General features: G+C 41.7%; 1 protein-coding gene across 1 annotated transcript in view; it reads left to right on the forward strand.

The window, feature by feature from the left end:
• The first annotated feature begins 6,176 nt into the window (after nucleotides 1-6,176).
• The window catches only part of NADK (NAD kinase), a 51,722-nt gene continuing 45,024 nt past the window's right edge, over nucleotides 6,177-12,874 (forward strand). Inside the window, exon 1 of the mRNA XM_074306525.1 lies at nucleotides 6,177-6,268. Coding sequence (XP_074162626.1) covers nucleotides 6,201-6,268 — 68 coding nt within the window. The 5' untranslated portion in view covers nucleotides 6,177-6,200. The remainder of the gene's footprint in view (nucleotides 6,269-12,874) is intronic.

Below are 12,874 nucleotides of genomic sequence, written 5' to 3' on the forward strand. Positions count from 1 at the left end.
TGCTGGAGAAGGGACGACTGGTACATACCTGGACATTAGCCCACCAGGGTGTTGAAAGCCACCTTCTCCATTTGCTGGGTACCCCAAATCAAACTTCCCCACTGAGCATAGTGTCTAGGGATACTACTAATACTGATCTCATCTAGGAGTTTCTAGATTACACCATGTAATAAGGGGCTACCTCCCCCAATCACTTTCTGCCTTGTGGCCCTGGGAAATGGGTTCAAAGTGTGGGTCTTGAAGGTGGGAGCCATGTTGTAGAGCTTTACCCAGCAAGCTAGAGCTCTTTTAGAGGAAGAAAGGAATTTTCTGGATTTCTTGAGCAGTGAGATCTTTGGCTGTGGAATATCACTACAGTGAACTCTCTAACTCGGCAAAAACAAAGATAATATCTCTTGACTTCCTCTGTCACAAGGATGTTGGGAGGATCAAATAAGATAATGTTTGTAAGATTTCTTCACAATCCTTAAAAGCTATTTAAATGTCAGCTATTATTATCCCCATTGTATAAGCATGGGCCCGAAGCTTTAAGAAAGGAATGGACTTACTCAACAGGTCCTTGACTCACTAAGTGGGAGAGCCTTCCTTGAACCCCATTGTCCTTTAGTCAGCCCTGAAATTAGTTGTTGTTATTGTAATGAGTATTGTTATTATGGCCAGGGTTTCCCCAGTGATTTCAGGGAACACGGGTTACCCATGTGCCTTTCAGCTGATAGTAATATGGATGATAGCTGTGTATTTTTCTCTCCCACTCCCCCTCATTCCTCTGGAAAGGAGAAGGAGAGCTTGTCGAAGGCCTGGGCCTTGGACTCCAGCCAGACCCACCGGCCTCCAAGGATGAAGGGAGGCCTTGAGTCAATGGGACTTGAACGAGTTGAGCAGCAAGGGGGAGGCCAGGTTCTTACCACAGGGCAGCACACTCTCCTGAAAGTGGCCTTCTGGCTCACAGGATGGGGCCCTGGGCAGGAGGTCCTTCCCTGACCTTCCATTTGTGCACCGGTGGGTTACAGTAGCTGGGCAAGGAGAATAGGGAAGTCTGCAGGGATGAGGAAGATGCTTTCTCTGTGTCAGAGCGGGGGTCTGGGAGTCCAGTCCCAAAAGGAGGATTCCCCCAAGCGCCTCTCTTCATCTTCCCTGCTCCTGTCCTCCCTGGAGCTCCAGCACCCGGCATATAGAGCTGGAGCTAGGGAGAAATCCCTCCCTTCTTTACATGGTCACTCAGGGCCACCGTGGCACCTTTCTGACTCTATCATTCTTCCTCTCAGTGACCTTTGACAACTTCCTCGTGCTCACTGAATGGAGCATAAACTCCTGGTCCTAGTATCTAAAGCCTGCCCCATTCCAGTAGCAGCCCACGGACCCAGTTTTGCATTATACAACTCGCCTTCACCTATTTTCCAGCCAAAGTGAATCCCACCCCATCCCCTCTTCTCCTCTTGACCTTTCTGTCTCTTTGGATGTGCATTCTCTGTGACTCCCAGACCCGCAGTTATTTGTTGTTATTGTTATTGTAATTATTGTTATTATTTTGCCTTCTTGAAGCAGACTCCATCTCCACCCCCTGCTCCTCTGATGGAGTTATCCTGTAATATTATGTATGATATGTTGTAAGCCACATGCCCATCCCCCAGCTTTGGCCCAATGTGGGAGCAGTTCCAGTCTTTTTTGCTCTGGGAAATATATGAATATAAATTATATGTATCGCCCTTGTCTGGTGAGTGACAAAACCCTTAGCTCTTGTGCAAGCACTCAAGGTAACCAACGCATATCTAGAAAAAGACAGTTTTTATTCCATGTTCCCAGATCCTCCCTTCTCTCAATTCTTAGATCTTTTATCAGAAAGGAAAAGGTGATGACAAAATCTCCTTTCCTGTTTAGTGCCTGGTAGACAGTAGGTGCTTATAAGAGTAGGGGATGATATTCTGGCTTGGAAAATTCTACAGATGGTGGGGGGAACTTTAGGAACAGGGACAGAATTGGGTTGATTATAGCTCAAGAATTAGAAGAAAGAGGTGGTGGGGTAATATGGTGGCTAGGGAAGAGAATCCAAAAGCTGACTCGGTATGTCTGTGTTGTTTGGAGCTGGGGCCCATATAAAGTGCCCAATCGATGCAACCGCCATTGAATGAAGCCAAAGCAAGAATTCTGGCTCCAAAGTGTTGAGTTCTCCAAAGTTTGCATTGGTCAGGCCAAGGGTGGTTCCTCCAAGAGCCAATTAAATCATGTTGAATCCTATCCCTTCAGACGCATTAAGAGGCGAGTCCAAACCTTTCAATTTATCTTGAGAATTAATCATTTGGAATGGTTGCCCATCAGTTGGGGAATGGCTGGATAAGTTATGGCCCATGAATGTAATGGAATATTATTGTTCTGTAAGAAATGATCAGCAGGATGATTTCAGAAAGGTCTGGAGAGACTGACAGGAACTGATGCTGAGTGAAGTGAGTAGAACCAAGGGAACACTGTACACAGCAACAGCAAGATTATGTGATGATCAACTGTGATGGACTTGGCTCTTTTCAACAAAGAGATGATTGAGACCAGTTCCAATGGTCTTGTGATGGAGAGAGACATTTACACCCAGAGAGAGGACTGTGGGAACTGAGTGTGGATCACACCACAGCATTTTAACTCTTTTTGTTGTTGTTCACTTGCATTTTGTTTTCTTACTCATTTTCTTGCCTTTTTGATCTGATTTTTCTTGTACAGCAAAAGAATTATATAAATATTTTCATATATATTGGATTTAACATATATTTTAAGATGTATAACATATATTGGATTACTTGTCATCTAGGGGAGGGGATGGGGGGAAAGAGGGGAAAATTTGGAACGCAAGACTATGCAAATGAACTCAGAATCAGTTCATGGTAAGTCTTTCCAGGCTTTTTTGAAATAAGCCTGCTCAGAAGATGAGTTTTGTTTTTTATTTCAAGTCCAGTGCTTTATCTACTGTGCCCACTTAGATGTCTGTAACTGATAACTATTTTTCAAGAAGAGAAAAATTATTCATCCATATGTTTTAAAAGTTAAAAAAAAAAACTTTAATTTAAAAATATATTTTTTTTAAAAAAGAGAATTAATTAGCTGTTTTATCATTTTGTCCTCAGTCATAGAATGTATACTCTCTGAGGTCTGGAGACTGGTTCAATTTTTATCTTGGTATACCACTATCTAGCATAAAGTCAGAGCTCAATACCTGCTTGTTGAATGATTGATTCTTAATTGGGTGCCAATAGGGAGGGTCAGACTTCTCTCAAACTGGCTCATCATGCTTCCCATCTCAGAACAGAACACTGAGGAAAATAACATAAAACTTAGGCATGGCTCTTATTTAGGATCCCGTCAAAAGGAATTCATAGGTTTTCTTCTTGAAAAATAGTTATCAGTTACAGACATCTAAGTGGGCACAGTAGATAAAGCACTGGACTTGAAATAAAAAACAAAAAAACAAAACTCATCTTCTGAGCAGGCTTATTTCAAAAAAGCCTGGAAAGACTTACCATGAACTGATTCTGAGTTCATGGACCAGAAAAATATTGTACACAGCAATAACAAGATTATATGATGATCAATTTTGACAAATATGACTCTTTTCAACTTAGGTGATTCAGACCAGTTCTAATGGCCTTGTGAAGGAGAGGACTATCTGCACCCAGAGAGAGGATTATGGGAACTGAGTGTGGGCCACAACATAGTGTTTTCATCTTTTTTGTTGTCGTTGTTTGCTTGGGTTTTTTTTTTCTTTCTTGTGTTTTTTCCCTTGTGATCTGATTTTTTTTTGAACAGCATGTGCATGTGGAAATATGTTTAGAAGAAGTGTACATGTTTAACCTATTTCAGATTGCTTGCTGTCTAAAAGAAGAGGGAGAAGGAGAGAGAGGGAGAAAAAAAAATTGGAACATAAGATTTTGCAGAGGTGAATGTTGAAAACTATCTTTGCATGTATTTGGGGGAAAATCATCTTAAAAAGGAAAAAAAAAAAAAAAAAAAGGAAACTCATCTTCTTGAGTGTAAATCTGACCTCTCAGACCTTTCCTAACTATATGATTCAGGGTAAGTCACTTCACCTTGTTTGCCTCCGTTTCTCATGTGTACAATAATCTGGAGAAGAAAATGGCAAACCATTCCCATGTCTTAGCCAAGAAAATCCCAAATGGGGTCATGAAGAGTCAGATACCACTGAAATACAACTCAAAAATAGGATAGCTATTTCTTCAAACACAAAAGATACATAAGCAATAACAAAAAGTAAGACATAAAGCAATAACCTATCAACACCTTGAAAAGAAAATGCACTTCACGGGAATGCTAAGAAATGTTTCAAAGAACAAAAAAGAAATTAAAAAAGAAAGAAAGAAATGCTGCTTCACCTCATACCAGAATAGTCCCAGGTATCCAAGGCTATGTCAACACAGTCTTTTCATGCTTGGGCTGATCCTAACTATCATCTTCTCCAAGAATTCAGAACAGTTGCAAAAGACTGCTGCAGATGCTAGAATCCACAACTGGCATTTTCTTTTTTTTTTTTTTTTTCTTTTCTTTTTTCTTTTTTTTGCTGAGGCAATTGGGGTTAAATGACTTGCCCAAAGTTACACAGAAGTGTTAAGTGTCTGAGACTAAATTTGAATTCAGGTCCTGTTATGGGCCAAAACTCTGATCTTGAAACAAAGAATTCTTACAAAGTACTAAGATAGAGACAATGGTTATCTAATTTAGCATGTTTCAATACGATTGATTTAATCCTACAACAAATAATGGTTTCTTAAGGATATAATGATTGGTTTATAATCAGTGTAGAGCATATAAACTAGGAGCCTCAGCCAGGATTCAATTCAGAGAGATTCAGAGGGCAGAGAGGACAGGTGGGAGCTCACGCTCTTGGAACCAAGGCTCTGGAAGGCCTCCAAAAACTAGCCAAGCCCCAAGTGAAGGAGATAGGACTTTGAAAGAGATAATAAAGGATTTGGACTTTAACACCTGGCTGCATTTGTGGTGATTACTGAACTGAAAAGAAGGCTACTGCTCCCAGAGACTCCAAGAAAACCGAACTAAACATTACAAGGTCCTCCTGACTTCAGGGCTGGGGCTCCATCCACTGTGCCACCTGGCTGCCCCCACAACTGGCATTTTCACAAGATAATTATTAAGGCTCAAAAAAGTCATCTCTCAAGATCTACAGTTGCAATTTGGTACCTAAATGCTGTGGATTTTCAGGGCCTCAGAGAATTAATTCTCTTTCAACTACAAATTTTTTTTATTATAGCTTTTTATTTACAAGATATATGCATGGGTAATTTTTTAGCATTGACAGTTGCAAAACCTTTTGTTCCAACTTTTCCCCTCCTTCCCTCCACTCCCTCCCCCAGATGGCAGGTTAACCAAAATGTGTTAAACATGTTAAAGTATAAATTAAATACAATATATGTATACATGTCCAAGCAGTTGTTTTGCTGCACAAAAAGAATCGGACTTTGAAATAGTGTACAATTAGCCTGTGAAGGAAATCCAAAATGCAGGCGGACAAAATTAGAGGGATTGGGAATTCTGTGTAGTGGTTCATATCATCTCCCAGAGTTCTTTCACTGGGTGTAGCTGGTTCAGTTCATTACTGCTTTATTGGAACTGATTTGGTTCATCTCATTGTTGGAGAGAGCCATGTCCATCAGAATTGATCATCATATAGTGTTGTTTCAATTACAAATTTCATGTATGGGTTGAGGGAGTTTTCTCCCTGGGAGTAATCCATAGGCTCAGACTCATTTCATCCTCCCAGCAAGCCCACAGCGTCATGTTAGGTCAGAATGGAAAGCCCTGTTTCAGAAGACCTTATGAGGTCCTGGTTCGTTTGGGAGAATCTAAGAAGGGCTGATGCAAAGTATCATGGGTTATTAGTATTTCTCCACCACCATTAGATTTTAAACCCTTTGAAAGCAGGGCCTATTTGTTATACTTACAGAATCCATTATCAGGTTTTTGCACCTAGTAGGTAATTAATAAATGTTTGTTGAATTAAATGTATTCAGCTGGAAGTGCTAAACCTTTAAAGAGAGCAATTTGGCCAGAAAGGAGGAGGGAAAGGGAGTGAGAGAACGCTGGGGGAGGGAAACAGGAAAGACTGAAAGGGGAAGAAACTTATATTCTTTCATGAGACTGTCCGGTCCTTCTCTAGGTATCAGAGGGCTCTGCAGTTTGAGGGGATGCCGTGGTGGAAGACCCTGGGGAGCAAGGTGGGAGTCATTCAGGCTTCCGGAGCTCAGGAAAGCAGGTAAGCAAACAGCTGGGAGGAGGGAGAGGGACCCACTGGGAGGAGTTCAAGTTCCATTAAACCCAGCCTGGAGGTGGAGAGGGCATAATAGGAGGGAGAAAGGAAAGAGCAGAGACTAAGGGGAAAGAGGGGAGAAAAGGAAAAAGACAGGAAGAGAAAGTAAGGGGAGAAGAGAAAGAAAGACTAAAACAGAGAGAAGAGAGAGAGATGAGACAAAGAGGGGAGACAGAGACACAGAGAGAGATACAGACAGAAACACAGAGACAGAGAGAGGAGAGAGACAAAGGGACAGAGAGAGAGAAAGAGAGAGAGAGAGACAGAGACAGAGAGAGAGAGACAGAGACAGAGAGAGAGACAGAGACAGAGAGAGACAGAGAGAGACAGAGAGAGAAAGAAGAGAGGAGAGAGAGAGAGAGAGAGAGAGAGAGAGAGAGAGAGAGAGAGAGAGAGAGAGAGAGAGAGAGAGAGAGGAGAAAGACAAAGGGACAGACAGAGAGGGAGACAGAGAGAGACAGGAAGAGACAGAGAGAGAGAGAGAGAGAGAGAGAGAGAGAGAGAGAGAGAGAGAGAGAGAGAGAGAGAGAGAGAGAGAGAGAGACTGCACTCATATCTTCATCCTGGCCCTATATGACTTGTTACTTTCCCTGACTGCGTTTCAAATATCTCAGCAATAAAATGATGGGGTTGAATGGACTAACCAGCCTCTAAGATGGCTTTCATCTCTTGACATTCATCGTGTTTAAATATGCCATTCCATGGACTTCTTCTATGGCCAGCAACCATCATGGCTCTCCTAAACCTTTCCTGATGTCCCCCTCCTCTGACCCCCCACCGGTGCCCCGCTGGCATTTATTCCATTCAATTCAATAAATGTTTATGAAATGCCTTCTGTGCCAGGTCCCTGACTAAGAGCTGGGGAAAGAAAAAGGTGTAAAACACAGTCCCTGGACTCAAGGAGCTGGCTATCTACAAGGGAGACAACTTGCAGATAGGTATATGTGGGATAAACAAGAATAATTAGCAGAAAGAAGGCACTGGGATGAGGAGAGATGGGCAGTTTCCTAGAGATAGGGGGATTTTAGCTGGGAAGCTGGGGAAGTCAGCGAGGAATGCTAAGAGTATTGGAGGTGAGAGGAAGCCACTAGAATTGATTTTGTGAAGAGATGGAGGGTAATAGGACCCAGCCTTCAATTTAGAGAAAACTGTTTTAGGAGGAAAGATTGGGGTAGAGAGAAACTTGGCAGCTCCCCCAGCAGCCATTGCGATAGTCCAGACATGAGGCAACGCATGAGTGCACTAGGCTAGGGACAGTGTCAGAGGAGAGAAGAGGGAGTATTATGTTGACATAATCATAGAATCCCAGAATTGCAGTATTAGAACAGATCTTGGTGGCCACCTGGTCTAGCCCATACCTCAGAGGGATCCCCTACGCTCATATAAACAACAATTATATAGCTCTGCTGGTCATTCCCTCGTCCTGGACCTTCTCTTCTCCCCGGCTTTTTTGGCCATTGCTCTCCCTTTCGTTCTGACTGCTCCTGGGTTTCTTTTGCAAAATCATCCCTCATGACCAGCACTCTGTGTGTGGGTATCCTCTAGTTCTCATCATTTTTCTCTTCCTCCTCCTCCTCCTCCTTCTCCTCCTCCTCTTCCTCCTCCTTCTCCTCCTCCTCCTTCTCCTCCTCCTCTTCCTCCTCCTTCTCCTCCTCCTCTTCCTCCTCCTTCTCCTCCTCCTCTTCCTCCTCCTCCTCCTCATATTTTTCATTTTGTAGCACCTACTATGTGCTGAACACTGTGCCAAGTTCTACATTATATTATTCTACATATTCATATGATATTAATTTATTATTCATATATATATATATATATATATATATATATGTATGTATATATAAAATTTCATCTGACCCTGGATCACTCTCTTGATAATCTCTTTAAATAACAGGTTAAATCATCATCTCTATGTAGCTGACACCCAAACAGTGGTACACACACACACACACACACACACACGCATAAAATTCAGGGTCACTCTCTCTCTTGATAATGTCCTTAAATAACAGGTTAAGTTATCATCTCTCTATAAATGTCTCCCAAACATTTGGTGACATTTAAAACATTTTAAATATATTTATATATTACATTATATATATTGTCATAATATTACATATATATTCTATAATATATTCTATATATATTGTTTATAAATATTTTATATAGAAAGGTTTAAATATATTAATATATTTATATATTATAATATATAAAAATATATTAAATACATTTTTAACTCTATCTATATATATGCATATAGAGAGAGATTTAAAATCTCATATGAGCCTGGACTACTCTGTCTTTTGATAATCTCCTTAATTAACAGGTACAATCTCTGTGCAAATGACTCCAAACAGAGGTTGGCATTTTCACTCATATCCAGCCCTCGGCTCTCTCCCAAGTCCCAGTCCTATATCTCTAAGCTGAATCCTTCCCTGGATGTCCCATAAGGAATCTTAAATTCACATAGGACTCACTGCCTTTCTCCCCAACTTCCCCATGTCTGTGGAGGTACCACCATCCTTCCAGTCTCCTAGGCTTGCAACCTCCAACTTATCTCGGAGTCTTCCCTCGAGCCACACTCATCCCAAACCAGTCAGTTGCCAGATTTGTCCATCTGATTCTTACAAGACCTCCCTTTTTCCTCCTCATAATACATCTCCCTAGTTCAGGTCTCATGACTCACTCCTGGGCCTGGACCACTGCAGTAGCCTCCTGGTTGACCTCCCCTCCTCAAGCCTCCATTTCGCTACTAGAGTGCCAAAGCAATCTTCCCTAAAGCACGGGTCTGATTTGAGTTTTGATGGTTCAGAATGAGTGTAAACCGGGATGGTTCAGTTCTGACTCCAAACCCTGCAGGTTTTCCCTTCCCAGAGTGATTCTTTGTGAAGGCCAGCTTTTGCCTCAGTTCTTACCTAGCCCGAATGGGTCCTGCCTCAAATAAACTGAACCCTGAGAAAGACTTTATCTTAAAAAGATCTCCGACTGCTTCTAGGATTATCACTAGTGATCTGACCTATGTCTACTGGATTTTGGTGGCTCTGGAGAGAGTGAGGCTGGTGACTTTGTACACTCCTGCCTCTAGCTAACTTGCAAGTTAAAACATCACCCTCCTGATGTCATTGATCCTGTTCTAGAATACAAAGAAAGAATACAATCATGACACTCCCTGCTTTAATATTATCAGGCCTCCTGGATAAAATTCAAATTCAATATTCAAAGTTCTTCAAGTTTCACCCTAACTTTTGAGATTAATTCCATGTTCTCTCTTGGTGATGGGTTCTAGCCATATTTGGACCAAAACTGAAGGGTTCCCTACCCCAGGGGCATTCCAAAGCCCCAGGTTTGGACAGTGGCTGAAAAGGGGGGAAGGGAAGGGAAGTTCTCTGTTGTTGAGACTTGTGGTTTGGGTCTCAGCCTTTTCTCTCTTCAGAGAAGAGGAAGAATCCTGTTTGAGAAGGTGTGGCTGCCCTAGAGATCACAGCCTTGGTCAACCTTTCCAGATCTAAGAGGAAAGGAGTTTCCTCCTGCTGGGGTACTGGGTGGGGACCTTAAGGCCTTTGACTCCAGGATCACTTCCAAGTCTTCAGGATTTGAGGAGGCAGCCAGGGAGTCCTGATCCCAGCTTTGGTCATGGCTTTATGGATCTAGTAGAATAGAGGAGGCCTTCTGGCTGATCCAGGAAGTTCCCCAGCAAACCCTCTGAATCATGTTCACCAGTGTATCCGTATGGCTGCTCAGAAGAACAATCCCAGGTCTGGCCAATGGTTTATGAGCTAAGGGGAGAGTATAGGTGAGGATTCCCTGTCCCTGAAGTGGCTTTCCTAACCACCAGAACAGCTAGTCTCAGCTTTGGTCAGTGATTGAGCCAGGCTTGATTTATCAGCCATCCAGCTGATTAGGTTGGATTTGTTAGAAAGAGACAAGTCCAGGAATCCTTACAGCTTCCTTAGAAGTACATTGACCTTATCAACACCAGTAGATAGTTAGTGAATGGGCTTCAGTGTCCTAAAGGCTGAGGGAGCAGAGCCTGGGCAAGTCCCATAAAGGTGATCCCTGTGTGGAATTAACTGAATGAAGACACTCTTTTGGAAATATAGCCTTAAACTACACCTTAATTGTGACTTGAGACTTTATAATATAACTTAAAAAATGTTGCAGGTGTCTATCCCCTCCTGTTTCCCACCACCTCTTAATTAGCAGTTAAGTAACTCTTTTATTTTTTTAAATTTTACTTATAATTTTTTGACAGTATATATGCATGAGTAACTTTTTTATAACATTATCCCTTGTATTCATTTTTCCAAATTATCCCCTCCCTCCCTCTACTCCCTCCCCTTGATGACAGGTAATCCCATACATTTTACATGTGTTACAATATAACCTAGATACAATATATGTGTGTAAATACCATTTTCTTGGTGCACATTAAATTATTAGCTTCCGAAGGTATAAGTAACCTGGGTAGATAGACAGTAGTGCTAACAATTTACATTCACTTCCCAGTGTTCCTTCTCTGGGTGTAGTTGTTTCTGTCCATCATGGATCAGCTGGAAGTGAGTTGGATCTTCTTTATGTTGAAGATTTCCACTTCCATCAGAATACATCTTCATACAGCATTGAAGTGTACAGCGATCTTCTGGTTCTGCTCATTTCACTCAGCATCAGTTGATGTAAGTCTCTCCAAGCCTCTCTGTATTCCTCCTGCTGGTCATTTCTTACAGAGCAATAATATTCCATAACCTTCATATACCATAATTTACCCAGCCATTCTCCAATTGATGGACATCCATTCAACTTCCAGTTTCTAGCCACTACAAAAAGAGCTGCCACAAACATTTTGGCACATACAGGTCCCTTTCTGCTCTTTAGTATTTCTTTGGGACATAAGCCCAATAGCAGCAATGATGGATCAAAGAGTACGCACAGTTTGATAACTTTTTGGGCATAATTCTAGATTGTTCTCCAGAATGGTTGGAGTATCTCTTTTAAAGGCAATTTATTCTTTTATTTCTGGGTTACATTTCCCATGATTAGAATGTAAGCCTGGACTCGCCCAAACAACAGGAAGGAGTAAAGGCTAAGCAGGTGGGTGGGAGATTCTGTGTTTAAGCTATTTAATTTTGTGTTTTACAGTTTTTACTTTGCATTCCTTTTACTGACAAATACCTTGTCAGATGGGAGATGCCCTTTGTCCTTTTTGCTTTTTCTTACTCTGAGAGTCACTGGTTGTTTTCGTGGTCGATATTGTCCCACACATCTCTTTGACGTGGGGAAAGCATCAAGAGACTGAGATACAAATAACTCAGAGACTTAATGATTGTCAGTTGGCTTGGGGAATTTGAGTTGGGGGGGGCAGTTAATAGGGTTGGGTTTTTTTAGGACATTGCTTCAGCTTCAAATAACTCTAAGAGAGCATGGGAAGATCCTCCCAGAACATCTGGATAGCTATAGACCTTATGATGTCCAGGTGCAGGGTATGTGAAGGGTTATCTAATGTTCCAACTTTGGTCCACCTGAATGAAGAAGGCTTTATTGCCAGGATGGTAGGCTACTGGAGTGCAGTTGGGGAAGCCAAGGTGTGTGCATTTATGGGGGTGTGGCAGAAAGCCAGATAATGAGTTTCCAAAGCAAATTAAAACTGCAAATTAAAAGTCAGAATTACAAAATGGGCCCCAAGTGATAAAAATGGAATTTAAGACACATGAAAGGATAACAGCAGACTTCCACTCAAGTACTCTTTTAGGCAAAGACTTTTGACTTCGCTGGCCTCCTTGTAACCTAGTTCTGGCCACTGTCCAGGATGCTCCCAGGCTTATTATTCTCCCTCATCATTCGTCCTTCAAAGCACCCCTCCAGGGCCACTTCCAACCCAGGCCTTGTGTTTTTTATCCCTAATTCTGAGCACAGAGCCAGATACACAGTAGGTGCTTAATAAATGCTGATTAGAGTGAATTTATAAATGACTCTGAGAGGAGAAGAGGAGAGGGAGGAAAGAGAAGAGGGGAAGGAGAAAGGAGGAAGGAAAAGAAGAGAAATGACACTGATTTTGAAGTCATGTAAAAACAGCTTTCAACATTCATTTTTGTAAGACTGTGTGTTCCAGTTTTTTCTTCCTCCTTCCCTTCCCTTCCCCTCCCCAAGATAGCAAGCAATCTGATGTAGGTTAAACATGTGCAATCCTTTAAAACATAATTCCAAATCTGTCATGTTGTTCAATCAATAAACAAATAAATAAACAAATAGATAGATAGATAGATAGATAGATAGATAGATAGATAGATAGATAGATAGATAGATGGATAGATAGATAGATCAGACACCAAAAGGGGAAAAAACCATGAGAAGGAAAATGCAACAAGCAAGTGAAAATACTATGCTCCGATCCACATTCTCCATAGTTCTCTCTCTGGACACAGATGCATTTTCCATCCCAAGGAAGACTTTCATTTCTCTCAGGAAGGAAAGAAAGTTGGGGGTCAGAGACTTGGGTACTACTCTACTCTCCAAAGAGAGAAAGGGTACTGGGTTTGAATTATATCTATTTTCTCCCTT

Source organism: Sminthopsis crassicaudata, chromosome 3 (assembly GCF_048593235.1).
Source record: "Sminthopsis crassicaudata isolate SCR6 chromosome 3, ASM4859323v1, whole genome shotgun sequence".
NCBI lineage: Eukaryota > Metazoa > Chordata > Mammalia > Dasyuromorphia > Dasyuridae > Sminthopsis > Sminthopsis crassicaudata.